Below are 17,184 nucleotides of genomic sequence, written 5' to 3' on the forward strand. Positions count from 1 at the left end.
TGGGGATGTGCCCCCAACCAAGGTACATGCCCTTGACAGGAATCTAACCTGTGACCCTTTAGTCTGCAGGCCGACACTCTATCCACTGAGCCAAACCAGTTCAAACGTAAACACCTTTCTGACCGCTCATTGGCCTGTACGCCGCCACTTGCAGTGTTCTTGGTAACTTGGGTACTAAGAATCCAAGAAGGTGATCTAGGGTTTTCCCACCACACTCCTGGAGAGAAAGCAAAGGTCTGCTGCTGGAGGGGCTAAATAAAGTCATATCCTGCTCTAGCCAGTTTTGCTCAGTGGATAGAGCCTTGGCCTGCCAACTGCAGGGTCTGGGTTCAATTCTGATCAAGGGCATGTACCTAGGTTACAGGCTCCTCCCTGGCTGGGGCCCAGGTCAGGGCTCATGCCAGAGGCAACCAATCAAAGTGTCCCTCTCACACTGATGTTTCTCTCTGTCTCTCCCTCTCTCTCTCTTCCACACTCTCTAAAAATCAATGGAAACATATCCTCAAGTGAGGATAAAAAAAATAAAGAAAAAACGAAAGAAAGAAATGTTATATTCTATGAAAGAGACATCTTTAAAATGCCTAAAGAAAGTTGTCATTTTTTCATGGTGAAGGGACTGGAGTCCATGTTGATGAAAATACCTTGGTGGCTGAGGTGGCTGGCAGTGGCTGCAGCAGCAGGGTGATGGGGCTGGCACCTTCCCCTGATCAGCCTGGTGGCCTCCCGTAGAGGGAGTCCAGACTGTGGCTAAGGCCCACTCCCCACGGAGAGGGGGCCTAAGCTGTCAGTAGGACATCCCCTGAGGGCTCCCAGTCTGTGAGAGGGGGCAGGCTGGGCTGAGGGAACCCCCCCAGCCTGCACGAATTTTGTGCACCAGGCCCCTAGTCTATAATAATAAAATCATTCTATATAATAAAGAGGTAATATGCAAATTGATCCTCACACCATCGCACAAGATGGCCACCCCCAAGTGGTCAAAGATGACTGCCACAAGATGGCTGGCAGGGGAGGGCATTTAGGGCCAACCAGGCCAGCAGGGAGGGCAGTTAGGGGCAATTGGGCTGGTAGGGGAGCAGTTAGGCGTTGATCAGGCTGACAGGGGAGTGGTTAGGGGGTGATCAGGCTGGCAGCTAAGCGAGCAATTGGGAGCCAGCAGTTCCAGATTATGAGAGGGGTGTCCGATCGGGCCTAAACTGGCAGTCAGATATCCCCGAGGGGTCCCAGATTTGAGAGGGTGCAGGCTCGGCTGAGGGACACCCCCCCTCAGTGCACGAATTTTGTGCACTGGGCCCCTAGTAGTATACAAATTAGACTGAACAGCACATGACCTTCTGGACTTCCTTCTGGATGAAGCCAGAGCTGCAAGGGCTGAGGCAAACCACCACAGCTCTGAGGGCCAAGACCCTTGCACAAATTTCATGCATCAGGCCTCTAGTGACAAAATAAATTTCTATGAAACTAACACACTGGGCAAACCAAGTCACATTATCATACCCAATTCCCCTTCCATACTCTGACCCTGCAAAGCCAAACTTCAAGAACTACATAAACAGACTTCTTTCCATCTAACTTCAGTTGAAATTTGCCCAGAGCAGGAGTTTGGAAGGTGGGAGGCGAGTGGAGTCAGTGTATTTCTTTGGCCGCCTTCCTCTCTGCCAGGCTGCTAGTGGCTGTTCCTCTACCAAAAGCCCTAGCTCCTGCCACACAGCCCTCCTTGAGTATCTCCGTTCTCTCAGGGTTCTCTTAACCACTCCTCTCCTTGCACCTCTAGAACTAGAGAGGAGGGGACAACAGCTGCTGTTAGCTCACAACACTTCTTCTTTCCTTGTCACTTTCCCTTAACCCTGCCCACACCTTCATAAACAGTTCCTTTATTAATCTCCTCTCAGCATCTTCATTTGGGCACACCATCTGTTTTCTGCTGAAAATCAGAGGATACACATATCGTGCTATTAGGAGGAGAGCTGGAATCTTGGTGGCCACAGTGGGGACCACCTCACTGAGCTGAGAAGCGGCACTAATGAAGCAACAGAGGGAACTTCAAGGAGAGGGACCGACGATCACACAATTGCTTTGTCTCCGCCATTCCTTCACTCAGGCAGAGGAAGGAGCATGAGCTCAGAAGCAAGACATACTTCAGTTCCACCATTTATTACCTGAGATTTGAACCTCTCTGGAACTCAGTTTCTTCATATGCACATTGGGTATAACAATGATGTGGATATAACAACGCTTTCCTTATGGATCATTTAAGGATCCAGGGAGACAAATATAAAAATAACCTAAGTGTGGTAGGCAGCATAATGCTTGCCAAAATTTCCAAGCTCTAATCCCTGGGGATTTTCCAATGTGTTACTTTATATAGCAAAAGAGACTTGTGGAAGTGATTAAGGTTACAGACCTAAACATGGGGAGATTATCCTGGATTCCCAGAGGCACCCAATCTAGTCACTTGAGTATTTAAGGTAGACGGGGAGGAAGAAGAGTCAGTCATCGAAATGTGGCAGAAGAAGAGGAGGCAGGACAACCGGAGAAGGCTTTAATGCATCATGGGCGCTACACACAGTTACCCAAAGCCAGCCTGTCAATGCTGACCCCCTCCAAGATGGCAGCCAGAAAGGAAATGGGAACCTCAGTCCCACAGACTCTGAATTCTGACAAACACTTCAATGAACTTGAAGGTGGATTCTCCCCTAGAGCCTTCTGAAGGGAACTCAGCACAGGCAACACCTTGGTTTTGGCCATGGGAGACCAGAAGCAGAGAAACCATTGCACTTCTGACCTGCAGAACTGTTGCATAAGGAATGGGTATCATTTTAAGCCCCTAAATTTGTAGAAATTCCTTCTGGAAGCAACAGACAGTAAATACTACAGCATGATGAGGCCCTGGTGCATAGTAAGCACCCTCTACATGTATGTTATGTGTCTCCAAAGGGGACAGTTAGGCAAGGTACAGAGAGGCCTTCCCAGAACCCCAAAGATTATGTGCTCTCAAAGAAAAACAGGTGCTGCAGTTTTACAACTAACCTAGAAGCTGGCTCTCTCTAGTGCTTTCCAGCTGTGGTGAGTGTGGGCTCCCTACCTGAGCAGCCTCCAGCAACAGCAGCAGGGGGAGTGGGAAGAGCTGTGCTTGTCCCTGACTTGGGCAAATCAAGCCTGGGCTCAAGGACTTCCCCATGGAAATGCACTCTCATCCCTCCGGTAGAATATCCCCTACCCAAGCCCTCAGTCCTGCCTCCTCCTACTCGGAGGCAGTTTCTGATTCTAATATTTTTCCGTCATGGAAGCACAGGCCAAGAAGATCATTTCCTGCTACTGGAGCCTTCCTTCTGCTTCCCTCAGCCAAATCCATCTCTCTAAACACATGTCAATATCTTCCAGCTGACTAACCATCTAAACCCAGTCCTGGCCTATTGAGCACAGACACTCTGCTACACAGCTTCATTTGGTGACTGGGGCAACTGTGCTTTTTTGAGTGGGTCAAGTTTAAATAACACCCTAGGACACTGGGTATCAAGGATGTGGGTCCCTCAGCGTTCAATCACCAACAAAGTGTATAGGAGGACACGCGGACTAAGGGCTATCCACTGCCCACAGACTTGTGCCTCTGGCTTGAATCAAAATTGTACACACTTGGCCCAATCCCAGTGCCTCTCCAGGGTTTCAGACAGCAATTGGTGATCCTTTAGATAATATTTTCCCTGTCCTTCTCAGGGACTCACCTCACTGTAAGGAGACTCTAATAATAGGAAGTAATATTGATTGTGTGCTTACTGTGCACCAGGCACTGCTCTATGTAGCTGTAAAAGTGTTAACAGCAATTTCTCAAGGCAATTTAAAGAGTTAATTTCTATTATTTTCATCACGCAGCTTCACAAAGGAGGAAAGGAGGGCTCAGAAGTGTTAAGTAACTTGTCCAAGGTTAACCGTAGTGCGTGGCTAGAGATGTAAACTCATACCTGGGCTAAAGCGTTTCTGTAATACTACACATCACACGGATTTTCTTGCTTGATTCAACACACACACAGAGCTTTTAAGGTCTTGACCAAGCACTGTGACAGACCCTGGAAATACAAATATACCCTGGAAAGATTTCATTTTCTCCTAGCTAACATGGTAGAATAGGAGACAGGTATGTACAAAAAATATATAAATGCATTTTATTAGCAGCATAAACAAAGTGCAATGGAAGATGTAATTAGATGTTTTAGGGTGAAAAGAAAAAAATGGGAAAATGAGCTCAGGAAGACAGATGTAAACAAGAGAGACAGAGAGGGGAAAGTATCACATATAATCATGGGCAAAGTGTTCGTTATTCCTCTTTCCCTTTGTTTCCTCATCACTAAAATGGAGATCATAATACCCACTCCATGGCTGTTATGAAGATTAATTTTAGTAATAAACCGAATGTGAATTACCTCTGTTCAAAATATTCTAATATACATCATTCTCTCACCTTCCACACAAGAAACCCCTTATGTAAAGATAAGAAGAGCTCAAAATCCAAATAAAAATGCTTGGAAATGTTAAAAGGGAAATAGAAATATAAGGTAGTTAAGACACTGAGAAAGTTATCTCAGAGAGAGGCTTATAGAGTCTCCTTAATCAAACCTAGGAAGCTTGCTTTGGATTCTGTCTCCTGGAATAGGCCTCCTCTTGCCTCACCATCAAAGCACATCTTAGCTGATTCCCAAGAGCTGAGGTGGTCACCCAGGTGGCCTCTTATTCATCTGATTTAAGAGTACTCCATTTTCTCTTTTCTGTTAATCCTCACCAGAGGATATTTTTCCATTGATTTTTTTTTTTTTTAAGAGAGAGAGAACGGAAAGGAGGGAGAGAGGGGAGGAGATAGGAAAAGGGAGAGAGAGAGAAATATCCATGTGAGAGAGGCACCTTCCCCTCTGGGGCTGAACCAGGATTGGGGAACAAAGCTATAACCCAGGTAGATGCCCTTGACTGGGAATTGAACCCACAACCCTTCTGTGTTCAGACCGATAGTCTAACCACTGAGCACACCCGCTAGAGCAAGATTACTCCATTTTCTGCACAAAACTACATGAGGTACTTTGCCTCAGCAGCTTCAGTAAAAAGAGAGCATCATTCCAACTCTACGTGTGAAGGTTGTGGACAGTCCCTCCTGGTCACTCCTCAGCTTTAGGGGGTCCTTTGGTCTCAGGGACAGCTGGCAGCCTTATTTAGCCAACCAGCTGCCCTGTGGTACACAGTGTCCCCAATGCTCTAAGTCTGGTGGGTGATTCATATCCATATACGCAGCAGTTGGAGGAGAATCCAACAGTCCCTTTGGTAGAAAGTCTAAGTGGCCACTCACATCATGACCACCATAATTATGAACCATTGTGTTAGTGAGATATCTCTTTTCCTTTTTTTTTTAATCATTAAAAAAAATAAAACTATCAAATTTCACTGGAGCAATATATATTTTTTAAATATATTTTATTGATTTTTTACAGAGAGGAAGAGAGAAGGATAGAGAGTTAGAAACATCGATGATAGAGAAACATCAATCAGCTGCCTCTTGCACACCCCCCACTGGGGATGTGCCCGCAACCAAGGCACATGCCCCTGACCGGAACTGAACCTGGGACCTTTCAGTCCGCAGGCCCACGCTCTATCCACTGAGCCAAACTGATTTCGGCTCACTGGAGCAATATTTGCCTCCAGTCACATCAACACATTTATTAAACCCCTTCTGTTTGCCCATTGAGTTTGAAGTGTTAGAAGAGGGAATGCTTAAAAAACTCTCCGGTTATAAAGATTTGATAATGCTGTGGGAAAGAGATTCACACATAAAAAAAAAAACCCAAAAAACAATATGAAAAGTGACATAGTATATAATGCACTGAGAGTGGAAATGTTATTTCCTGGTGTTATTACTATGAGGATGGAGTGCAATAGGAGATGCCATGGGTAGAGGATTTGGAGAAGTGGGGTGTTGTGGTGGGAAATTGCTTTCTTCTCCAGCAGGTAAGAGAAAAACAACCAACGGAGCAGACAGGCTGTGCACCCATCAGAGTAGCCACCAGAGACTGGCTTGTGACAAGAGAGTCCATCATTTAGGATAAATGTTACTGGCAGTTTTACAAGGTCTTTTGCTTCAGTTTGAATGTTGTGCCTGTGTAATTCAGTGAGATTTTGAAAGAAAGTGAAGGGATTAGTCAAAAACCACATATGCATAACACAGACTGCTGTGTGGTGATGGCCAGAGCTAAAGGAGGGGTGGCAGGTAGGTGGCGATGGTCAAAGGGTGGGGCCCGCGGGGACAGAAAGAGGCATTGCTTGGACCAATGGGCACAGGATGCAGTGTGCAGATGATTCTTATTGAGTTGTACACTTGAAAACTGCATGGTTTGGCGAACCTATGTTACCCCCAATAAATTCAATTTTTTAAAAAAGGCCTTCTTTATACTGTGGCTTGGAGCCACATTTTGAATACATTTCATTTCAAGCGGGAGAGGACAGTGGGGGCAGGATCCCTGGGCCCAGGGCGGTGCGAGAAGCAGAAAGGAAGGAGGAGAGAGGCCAGGGAACACATGCCCAGCCTCTCGGCCAGGGGTATCCGGACCCTGGCGCGGGGATGGAGGGGGCGCGGCGAGGCTTGGCCCCAAAGCGCAGCCTCCGCCACCTCCCGGGAGCGGCTCGGGGTCTTGGCGGAGCCCCAGGGAACGTTGACTAGTCCACGAATCAGGGGCACCCGCGTCAGCAGCCACCGCGGCGGGGCGGGGCGGGGACGAGTGCGCGTGCGCGTGCGCGGCTCCCGGGGCTGGGAGCGGGTGTGCAGCAGCTGGAACTCGCGGGCGCGGGGCCGGGCCGGGCGGTGGGTTCTGATAGTGACGGGCGGCGGCGCAGGGTCCTGGCTGTAACCGCGGTGGCTGCTCCAGACGCGGGCGGCGGCAGCGGAGGCGGCCCCTTCGCGGGCGCGATGTGGCCCCTGTTGGTGCTGCTGCTGCTGGGCTCAGCGAGCCGCGGTGAGTGGCCCCGAACCTGGCTCTGCGGATCGCGTCTCCCGCCTCCGCGGCGCCCCGCGGGGTGTGCGCTGCGCGCCGCTGGCCCCGCAGCTCCCTGGAGAGGGTGGCCGGTGCGGGACGCGCGGGCCCTGGACGCCCGGGCGCGAACGTGGGAGGCCCCGCGGGTACTCAGGCGCCCCCTTCCTTCCTGGCTTCCTCTCCCTCCTCTTCATCTTCCCCGGGTGACAGCGGGCTCATCGCCTGCCCCCGCTCTCCGCCTCCAGGCGCACACACCGAGGAAGGCTGCACACCGCGCACCTCACGCGGAAATTAACTAGAGAGAAAGGGCGCGATCGTGGGTGGCCGCTGTCAGGGTCCCCCCTCTTTCGCACCCCTCTTCCCTCCTAGGCGCTTAAATGCACTGGGGATGAAGGGGGAACAGTGAGAGAGCCTGGGCGTCTTGTGATGAAAGTGCGCATTTTGGTGAAGATGGTTATTTATTTATTTATTTATTTTTTATTTATTTTTCGTGTTTGCCCTCCCACATGAACATAGGAGGTAAGGGGGGCATACTTGATACCATTAAGTTTTATTTCCAGCACACCATTTAATCAGAAGAATCTTTTGTCTCTCCCCCCCTCTTTTTTTTTTTTTTTTTTAATTTATTAAACCTTAGAAATAGGCTTCTTGGAAACTCTCTGAACCTCCCCGCCCCACCAACCACTTTAATACTGTCCAAAGAGCACATTTAAGTTCCCTCCTGTATTTGGGGAACCATTTAACAGCAATAGATTTCGCTTGAAATAAGAAGACAATAACCCCTAGTCAAAACATATTTGCAACCAACTGGAATTCGGTGTTTTTCCACGTTAAAGGCGTTTTGGCCCCAAGCTTTTGGAAACTATTTTTTAAAAATGTGTGCTTTATAAAAACTGAGGGAAGAATATAAATTTTTGTGTGTGGCTATATAGGCTGTGCCTGTCACAATTCACATGTATTAAGCTTTTTTTTGTGAATTTTTCCTAAGATTCAAATTTAATTTGAGTAACAGTAAACACAAAATTGTTATATTTAATTCTAAAATGTGAACTTAATTACATTTAAACTGATTACTAGCCTCACTGTGCCATTCATAAAGCCTTGTGACTTCAGTTATTTTCAAGATGCTCTTAAGACCCTGCTTACCACTTTCCCCATTCTCCAAAAATACTGGGATATTGGAGCTGTTTATAATCACTATGTCTATTATCTGAAGGGTTGATATTAGATAAAGTAGTGTTCCCTGTCATTATCATTAATGGCTCATTGCTGTTACTATCAAAATAACTAAAATAATACTGCTTTCAGAAACCTGTTTTCTGATCAGAATGCATATTGAACCAGATTATAAATTTGTGATAAAATGTCACTAATTCAGACTGTAGGCATCAAAAGCTATTCTGAAGAATAAAAACTGTAAATTATATATTCTTTTAAAAACAGGGGTCCTATCTTCAAGTAGATTAGAAAGAACTGCTATAATGTTACTTTTGGGGGTAAGAATTCTGTTAGTAATAGTTAAGATAATATATAATAAGCACTCATTTACATGTAATATTAATGTGCTCAAGTCCCTATAGAGTCATAGAATTCAGAATTTATGGTATTTTAGTGTACTTAAGCTAATAACCTAAAAAAGAAAAACAGAATAGAGGCATTATGCATTTGAGTTGTGTTAAGTGTTGAATATAAACCAATGGATTTTTGTTTGTGTTTAATATTTAGTTTTTAAAGGGCATGTGTGAAGAGATGCTAACAGCATTAGAACACAAGTAGTTAAAAACCAAGGTATTTGAGAGATTGAATTTAGAATCTAGAATGAAGAAAGTCCATGGACTTTTATGTTCATTGTTACTCAGACTTTGATTTTGCTTTCAGATTCATTTTCAAATGACTGGTAATGAAATACCATTTACTGATAGCCACTACAGTTTCAGTTGACCTTTGTCGTAAAATAAGTTTTCTAAAATAACCCTTCCATCTAATTACAGGCAAACTGTAGTCCCCGGTATTGGTTTACAAGATGCAGAATGAATTATTATGCTCCTTCCCTCCCCTATCCCCCCTATGTCAAATTATATTTTGATGAAAAGCACATCAGCATTTTCAGTGGAATTCAAAAACTGGTAAATAAAACCTTACTCAAATAATGACAGTATATGAACTGTCAGTAGTTGAATGATTTTTCAGAGTTTTTAAAATCAAGGATACACATTATTAAAAAACATGTTTATTGTCTTAAGTATTGTAGTAATTTGGCTTGCTTTAAAGAAAATGTTTTTGTTTTCTCCTAAAAATATATATTACTTTAAAACACAAGTTGCCATTTTAAGGAAGTAACTGACTGTGTAAAAGTCCTTATTTATGACCCCGCCTCAGCAATTTAGAGGCAGTGTGTTAAAGCATTAAACGAAATGTCTACTATTAGGCTATTTGCTCATGCTGTCATCTGTATTTTGGCAGATGTTTTATCTTTGCCACTGAGTTGTTAATGGAGATTTGAAAGGCTAGGTTCTAAAGATGAAAAATAGGTGTTTTTCCAAAAATTGATAAATATTCTGAATCCAAAATCATCACTCATATTATTAAAACTGAATATTCCTTAATGTTGATTCACCTATGGCTAGTATAGGCATTGCTTTTAAAACATTAATGTTATTTTTGTGTCACAATTTTTATAAAGCCACTTACCCAACATTTAGGTTTTGCATTCATACCTTTTTATACAAGATTTCAAAATTCTATATTTTTACATCTTGAGCCCAATACAGTGCACTCTGGCTGTCATGGAGCTACTTTCACTTGTACAGATATTTTTTCTATGATAAAAGAATAATAATAATAGTGTAGAATCAATTTTGCTGAACTCATTGTAATACTAAACTAAAAAATACAGAGCACCCAGGAAATTTGATTCTGACAGACCTAGACTAAAACAATAGAACCTGGATTTCCCCTCTGTGTGGTTATGTGGAGGTGAAATGGGAGTTAGAAGCCACACCCTCCTCTACTTCCTTCCATACCCATGGAGCAGTTGTATATGACTCTATATCTGGTCATCCCAGGGCCTGGGGATATTTATGCATATTTGTATACATGTCAAACTGATGGGCTAAAAGACAAGGCAGGGAATTTGGCAAGTGCAAGGTCTGTCAAAATGTTTTTACCTGTTTCAAACCACGTATGAGCCCCCTTGCTATGCTTCAAGCACTTTGCATGGAGAAAATAGTGCTGGACATAGAGACATTTCAGACTCCATGCCTCTTAATAACATAAAATGCAGTTACTTGGAAATAGGGATTTTGTTGTTTTTATTCTTTAGTAGTATTTAATATGTTTTAGATGCTTGATAAGGCCTTAATTCTGGATGTTGCTGCCCTTCCCCCTGTAATTCTAGCTCAACCACTTCAGTTCTTATAAGGCCACTTTACAATCTAGAGGCAATTACTTTGAGTCAGAACAAAATACACTGTGGACACCCCCACTTTACCCCAGTCCTTGTCTGATCTCTATTGAGATGAGATCTGACTAAATCCTCCTTTTGACCCTAATTCTAACCCAATTCAGTTTGAGGCTCCAGTTTTTCATTCCAGGGTCAAGGTCTATGGCAAAAAAGATTCATTTCTACCAAGTATCTTTTTGCTTCATTTACCTTAGTGACTCCTGGGATTTCTTACCCCATTTTGAGCATCCATTCCAAGTGGATAATTAACATCCTATTTAGCTGCAAAAAAAAAAAAAAAAATAGTATTGATGTATGCTATTGATGTATAGTATAGACTCTTCCAACTTCCCTCCTACCATTTCTGGACTTACCTATAATAGCTTAGGTAACCTTCATCACTTTCTCCCTTCTCACCCAGTTTCAGAAATATACCTATTCCCCTTTTTAAGGGAAAGATCACCTGTCAACAGCTCTTTCACTTCCACCACCTTGGAGAGCTACCTAATCAATTTAATTCTTCAGTCATGAATCTTAGATCTTTCCTTCTCCGTTGATTCTTTCACCATAGCTTGCAGACATGCTCAAGTTTTACCCCATATTAAAAATAATCAAACAATAAATAAAATTAAAACAAACAAACAAGAACCAAAAAATCTTGCCCTGTTCCTGTCTTCATACTCCTTTCGTTATCACCTTTTCTCTCTGCTCTTTTAGACTGCCAAATTTATTGAAAGAATAATTGCCTCTCCTTTCTCTCCTCCCATTTATCTCCAAAATGCAATATGACTCCTCATTCTATTAGTCTGTTGACATGCAGCAGATAAAGAAGTTAGTGATCTAATTTTCAATCTAGTGGCTATTTGTACTTATCCCACTTAACATCTACTCTGTCCATATCAAGACGCTCTCTTTGTGTCTACAGGAGTTCTTTGCTGCCTCACCTACTTCTCACTTTCTTAATTTGTTCCTTTTTAACTGTTTGCTCCGTAAACATTGGTATTCCACAACATTTAATTCTCTGATACCTGCTCTGTTGCTTTGCAAGGAGTAGCTGGGAAATCTTGTTTATGCTCATGATTTCAATTATCAACTAAATTCTTGGTGATTCCCAAGTCTTTGTAGCTCCAACCTTCTTTAAATCTAAGTCCTTGGATCTACTGGACATCTTCATTTCATTATTTCACAGGATATTTTGATACTTAGCCTGTTAAATATTAAAAGGATATTCCCTTTAAATCTCCTAAGTCTGTGTACTCAATAATTAACCCACAATCTAACTAGTTATGCATGCTATTTTGGTTAATAACTTCCATTCTTCCCTCTTCTTTCCTCACACTTCCCAAATCTGACTTATGTTGATTTTACTTCTTTGTTTTTTACTTTAATTTTTGGCCTTCTCTCCTGTTGTCATTTACCTGGACTATTGTAGTGATCTCTTTTTTTTTTTTTTTTTTAAATATATTTTATTGATTTTTTACAGAGAGGAAGGGAGAGGGATAGAGAGCTAGAAACATCGATGAGAGAGAAACATTGACCAGCTGCCTCCTGCACACCCCCCACCAGAGATGTGCCCACAACCAATGTACGTGCCCTTGACCGGAATCGAACCTGGGACACTTCAGTCCGCAGACCGACGCTCTATCCACTGAGCCAAACCGGTTTCGGCTGTAGTGATCTCTTAATGGGCCTCCTATTCTTGTCTCCCTCTCTCAATTCACCCTTCATATTGCTTTATTATTTTTTTTAAATGCAGGTAAATCTGAGTGGTTTGCTATTGCTTATTTTATCAAGTCCAAACTCCTAGAATTATATTTAAGGAAGCATTTCCATATTTCTTAACCATATTTTCAAGTTCCATTTTCTAGAGATAACCTGAATAATTTCTTGCTTCCAGTTATTAATTTTCTTCATCCCTCTATACATGTTACTCCTCTGCCTGGATAGTCCTTACTTTTCCATATCATTTCTACTCTTCCTCAAGACCCAGTTTATACATCACCCTCTAGGAAGGTCATTGTTAGGAACATTCATGTAATTTTTAAGGAACTCTTCCATTTCACCTGCAAATCATTTAATTGAAATTTTGCATTGAAATATGTAGCTTTATGATTCCATAATCAGGTCTATATAAGTAAGAAGTGGAGGATTCTCTTCAAATATGGAAGAAAAATGAATCCTCTCTGATACCATTTTTGGATATTCCTTTCTTGGAATTCATACTTTAATTTTTTTACATTCATAAGGAATGTAATGAATCATATTTGCTGGACCCTGGGTTAAATCCATAGGCTACCAAATGAAGACATTGTCCCTGCTTTTCTACCTTTTCTCCTAATGGGGAGACCAGTTAAATCAAGTATTAATTACAAGATTCAGTAATAAGGGTAGTAACAGCAATTGAGAGGGAGTGATGGGAGCTATAAGGAGAGAATGGATAAGGTTGAGTAATGGTAGGGAAGGGAAACAGGATTAGATATCCCACCTGTGCTTTAGCAGGAAGAGCTAAAGTTAGTTCACCTCTAGCTGCCATTTATTGAGCAGTTGCTAAGTATGTGAAAGACATTGAGATAAGAACTTTGTGTTCCTTATCTCATTAAATCTTAACAAAATCTCCAGGAGGTACTATCATTTCACATTATATAGATGAGGACGCTGAGGTGCAGAGGTTAAATAATTTGCCTAAGGTTATATCTTCAGAAGGGGCTAAGTCTCCAGCCAATGTCTGACTCCAAAATGTGTTCTCTGACCCTTTAGTTTCAGAGTGATGGGTATGGGCCTCTAGGCTGGGGGAACATGTGCAAAGTCATGGACAGGAGAGTACATAGACATATCCATGGGATTTCAAGAAGGTCATTATAATTGGACCTTAGTTTGGAAATGAGGAAGGACAGGAGGTGGGGCTGGACAGAGCCTTGAAGGACCTACTTTGTATTCCATGCTAATACACTTGCAAATTTAGTTTGAAAAGAGCGAGGGGGGTTATTAAAGTATAGAGAGCAACAGAGTGCCCATTTGCATTTAGAACATTTGTTTCTGGAACAGTGGAAAGTACACTGGGGCTGGGATGGGGAAATGTGGAAGCTAGAGTCAGGGAGCTACTTAAATGGCAATAGTTCAAGGGAGAAATGAGAAATGTCTAATTTATGCATACAACCCGCATTGAATTTAGGAACTATTAAATAGGCTGAGTTTACCAAAAATTCTCCGTGGCTAGAAGAGGGAAGAATCCAGCATGATTATCATTGACTAACTAGAGGCCCAGTGCACAAAATTCATGCATGGGAGGGTGTGTGTGTGTGTGTGTGTGTGTGTGTGTGTGTCCCTCAGCCTAGCCTGCACCCTCTCCAATCTGGGACCCCTCGAAGGATGTCCGACTTCCCGTTTAGGCCCGATCTCGGTAGGATCGGACCTAAACAGGCAGTCGGGCATCCCTCTCACAATCCAGGACTGCTGGCTCCCAACTGCTCACCTGCCTGCCTTCCTGATTGCCCCTAACCACTCCCCTGCCAGCCTGATTGATGCCTAACTGATCCCCTGCCATCCTGATTGCCCCTAACTGCTCTCCCCTGCAGGCCTGGGTCCCACCCAACTGCCCTTCCCTGCAGGCCCGGTCACCCCCAACTTCCCTCCTCTGCTGGCCTGGTCACCCCTGACCGCCCTCCCCTGCAGGCTTGATCGCCCCCAACTGCCCTGCCTTGCAGGCCTGGTCCCTCCCAACTGCCTTCCCCTGCTGGCCATCTTGTGGTGGCCATCTTGTGTCCACATGGGGGCACCCATCTTTGACCACATCAGGGCAGCCATCTTGTGTGTTGGAGTGATTGTCAATTTGCATATTCCTCTTTTATTAGATAGGATAGAGGCCTGGTACAGGGGTGGGGTCCGGCTGGTTTGCCCTCAAGGGTGTCCCGGATCAGGGTGGGGGTTCCCTTGGGGCATAGGGTGGCCTGGGCGAGGAGCCTGTGGTGGTTTGCAGGCAGGCCACGTCCCTCAGTTACCCAAGTGGAGGCCCTGGTATCTGGGATTTATTTATCTTCTATAATTGAAACTTTGTAGCCTTAAGAGGAGGCCAGGGCGGGCAGGAAGCTTGGCTTCCTCCATTGCCTGGGAAACCCAAGCCTCCTGCTCACTCCGTGGCTGCAGCCATCTTGGTTGGGTTAATTTGCATACTCACTGCTGATTGGCTGGTGGGCATGGCTTGTGGGGGTAGTGGAGGTACAGTCAATTTGCATGTTTCTCTTTTATTAGTGTAGATAGATAATAGGAAATACTTAAGGGAGGTGAGGATTTGTAGGGAGGGTGGGACACGGGAAAATTGATTTTTGGACATGTTGATTTTGATGTAACAGTACTAGGGCCAAGTAGAAATGCTCAGCACACAAATGGCTTTCCTAGGTCTTGAGGAGAAAGGTGGGACCTGGTTAAATAAAAGTGTGTAGGTAGTTAGAACCATGAATATGGGTAAATACTGGGGGAGGCAGTGCTGACTATAAGCCTTTAGGAACACTAATATTTATTGTGAATCATGGAATAGGTTTCAATAAGGAAAGGAAGCTGGGATGGGTGAACAAAGCAGTAGAAGGAAATTCAGAATTAGTAGCTATAGAGGCCAAAGGATAGGCACAAGGAAGGAGCTGCCCACTGGCTCAAGAACTGTAGAGAAGGTGAGATAGAAAGTGAACCATATAGATTAAATTTTTCACAAGGTATTGTTGGTGGCTTTGGCAAGAGCTGTTGTAGTGAAGCTGAGGTGGAGAGATGGCAGCCAGGTGGCAGAGATTTAGGAAATGAAATGAAAGTGAAGAAATGCTTTTAGATTATTATTTTAGGACTAGTGGCCTGGTGAACGAAATTCATGCACGGAGGTGGCGGTTCCCTCAACTCAGCCTCCACCCTCTCTAATTGGGGACCCCGGAGGTATTGGGCCTAAACCAGCAGTCAGACATCCCTCTCCAAATCTGGGGCCACTGGCTCTTATCTGCTCACCTGCCTGCCTGCCTGATCACCCCTAACTGACTCTACCTGCCTGCCTGCCTGCCTGATTGCCCCTAACTCCTCTGCCTGCTGGCCTGAACACCCCTAACTGTCCTCCCCTGCTGACTTGATCTCGTCCCAATGGCCCTCCCCTGCCGGCCTGAACTTGCCCCCAACTGCCCTCCTCTGCTGGCCTGATCTCACCCCCAATGGCCCTATCTCTGCTGGCTTGGGTGCCCCCAACTGCCCTCCCCTGCTGGCCTGATCATCCCTAACTGTCTCTGCCTTGGCCTCCACCACCATGGCTTTGTCTGGAAGGAAGTTGGACATCCAGAAAATGGTTGGTCGACCTGGTCTAATTAGCATATTACCCTTTTAGTAATATTAATAGATTATATAGGATAGGATTGCTTAAATGGGGTGGGGGAAGCCTTTTTCAGCAGGAGGGGATGCTCTTAGCAGACAAAAATACATAATCCCTATATCTGGACTGATGGCTAGTCATATGCACTATACTGCCAAACCAGTCATTAAAAAATTGAACCACTTTCTTACACCTTACACCAAACAGCTGTTGCCCTTAAAACCCCTCCTCATCCCCCACCTTAGGTTTTGACTTCACAGTTCACCCAGATTAGGTTCTCATTGGTCAGTTTCTGTGCCAGTCAGCATCAAAAGCTCTGTCTCCTAGGCAACCATTGGCTCCTCGCAGTTCACCCAGGTTTGGATCTCATTGGTCAGTTTCTATGCCAGTCAGCATCTCTGGGCCTATCTCTGGGCCTGATTAGAGAGGTGGGGCTGATCAGCAGCCACCCCAGGCTGCTGGCGAGCAGGCTGAACTGCTGACCACTCAGAGAGAGAGAGAGAGAGAGAGAGAGAGAGAGGCTGGTGAGGCCTGGAGAGAGAGAGGCTAGGGCTGATCAGCCCCACCTCTCCTCTTTTGGAGAGATCAGTAGTTCAGCCTGCTCGCCAGTCCCCACCCACCCAAGCCTGCTGTGCACCAGCCTGGTCTTCAGTTGTCCCTTCTGTCGTTTGGATGTTACAGACCCTGGCTATTTATATATATAGACTAGAGTCCCAGTGCACGAAATTCATGCTTTGGGGGTGGGTGGGTGCAGTGTGTGTCCCTCAGCCCAGCCTGCACCCTCTCCAATATGGGACCCCTCAAGGGATGTCTGACTGCCCGTTTAGGCCCAGTTGCGGGCCTAAAGGTGCAGTCGGACATCCCTCTCACAATCCAGGACTGCTGGCTCCCAACCGCTCACCTGCCTGGATGCCTGATTGCCACTAACCACTTCTGCCTGCCAGCCTGATCACACCCTAACCACTCCCCTGCCAGCCTGATCAACGCTTAACTGCTCCCCTGCCAGCCCGATTGCCCCTAACTGTTCTCCACTGCAGGCCTGGTCCTCCCCAACTGCCAACCCCTGCAGGCCTGGTTGCCCCCAACTGCCCTCCCCTGCAGGCCTGGTCACCCCCAACTGTCCTCCCCTGCAGGCCTGGTTGTCCCCAACTGTCCTCCCCTGCTGGTCCGGTCACCCCTAACTGCCCTCCCCTGCTGGTCTGGTCGCCCCTAACTGCTGTCCTCTGCTGGCCTGGTTGCCTCCAGCTGCCCTCCCCTGCAGGTCTTGTCCCCCCCAACTGCCCTCCCCTGCAGGCCTGGTCCCCCCACAACTGCCCTGCCCTGCTGGTCATGTTGTGGTGGACATCTTATGTCCACATGGGAGCATACATCTTTGCCCACATGGGGGCAGCCATCTTGTG

General features: G+C 45.2%; 1 protein-coding gene across 3 annotated transcripts in view; it reads left to right on the forward strand.

Moving 5' to 3' along the window:
- Window positions 1-6,775: 6,775 nt before the first annotated feature.
- The window catches only part of CD47 (CD47 molecule), a 55,078-nt gene continuing 44,669 nt past the window's right edge, over window positions 6,776-17,184 (forward strand). For all 3 annotated transcript variants that reach the window (XM_054713991.1, XM_054713992.1, XM_028153240.2), the window contains exon 1: window positions 6,776-6,986. In XM_054713991.1, coding sequence (XP_054569966.1) covers window positions 6,941-6,986 — 46 coding nt within the window. In that variant the 5' untranslated portion in view covers window positions 6,776-6,940. The remainder of the gene's footprint in view (window positions 6,987-17,184) is intronic.

Source organism: Eptesicus fuscus, chromosome 3 (genome assembly GCF_027574615.1).
Source record: "Eptesicus fuscus isolate TK198812 chromosome 3, DD_ASM_mEF_20220401, whole genome shotgun sequence".
NCBI classification, from domain to species: Eukaryota; Metazoa; Chordata; class Mammalia; order Chiroptera; family Vespertilionidae; genus Eptesicus; species Eptesicus fuscus.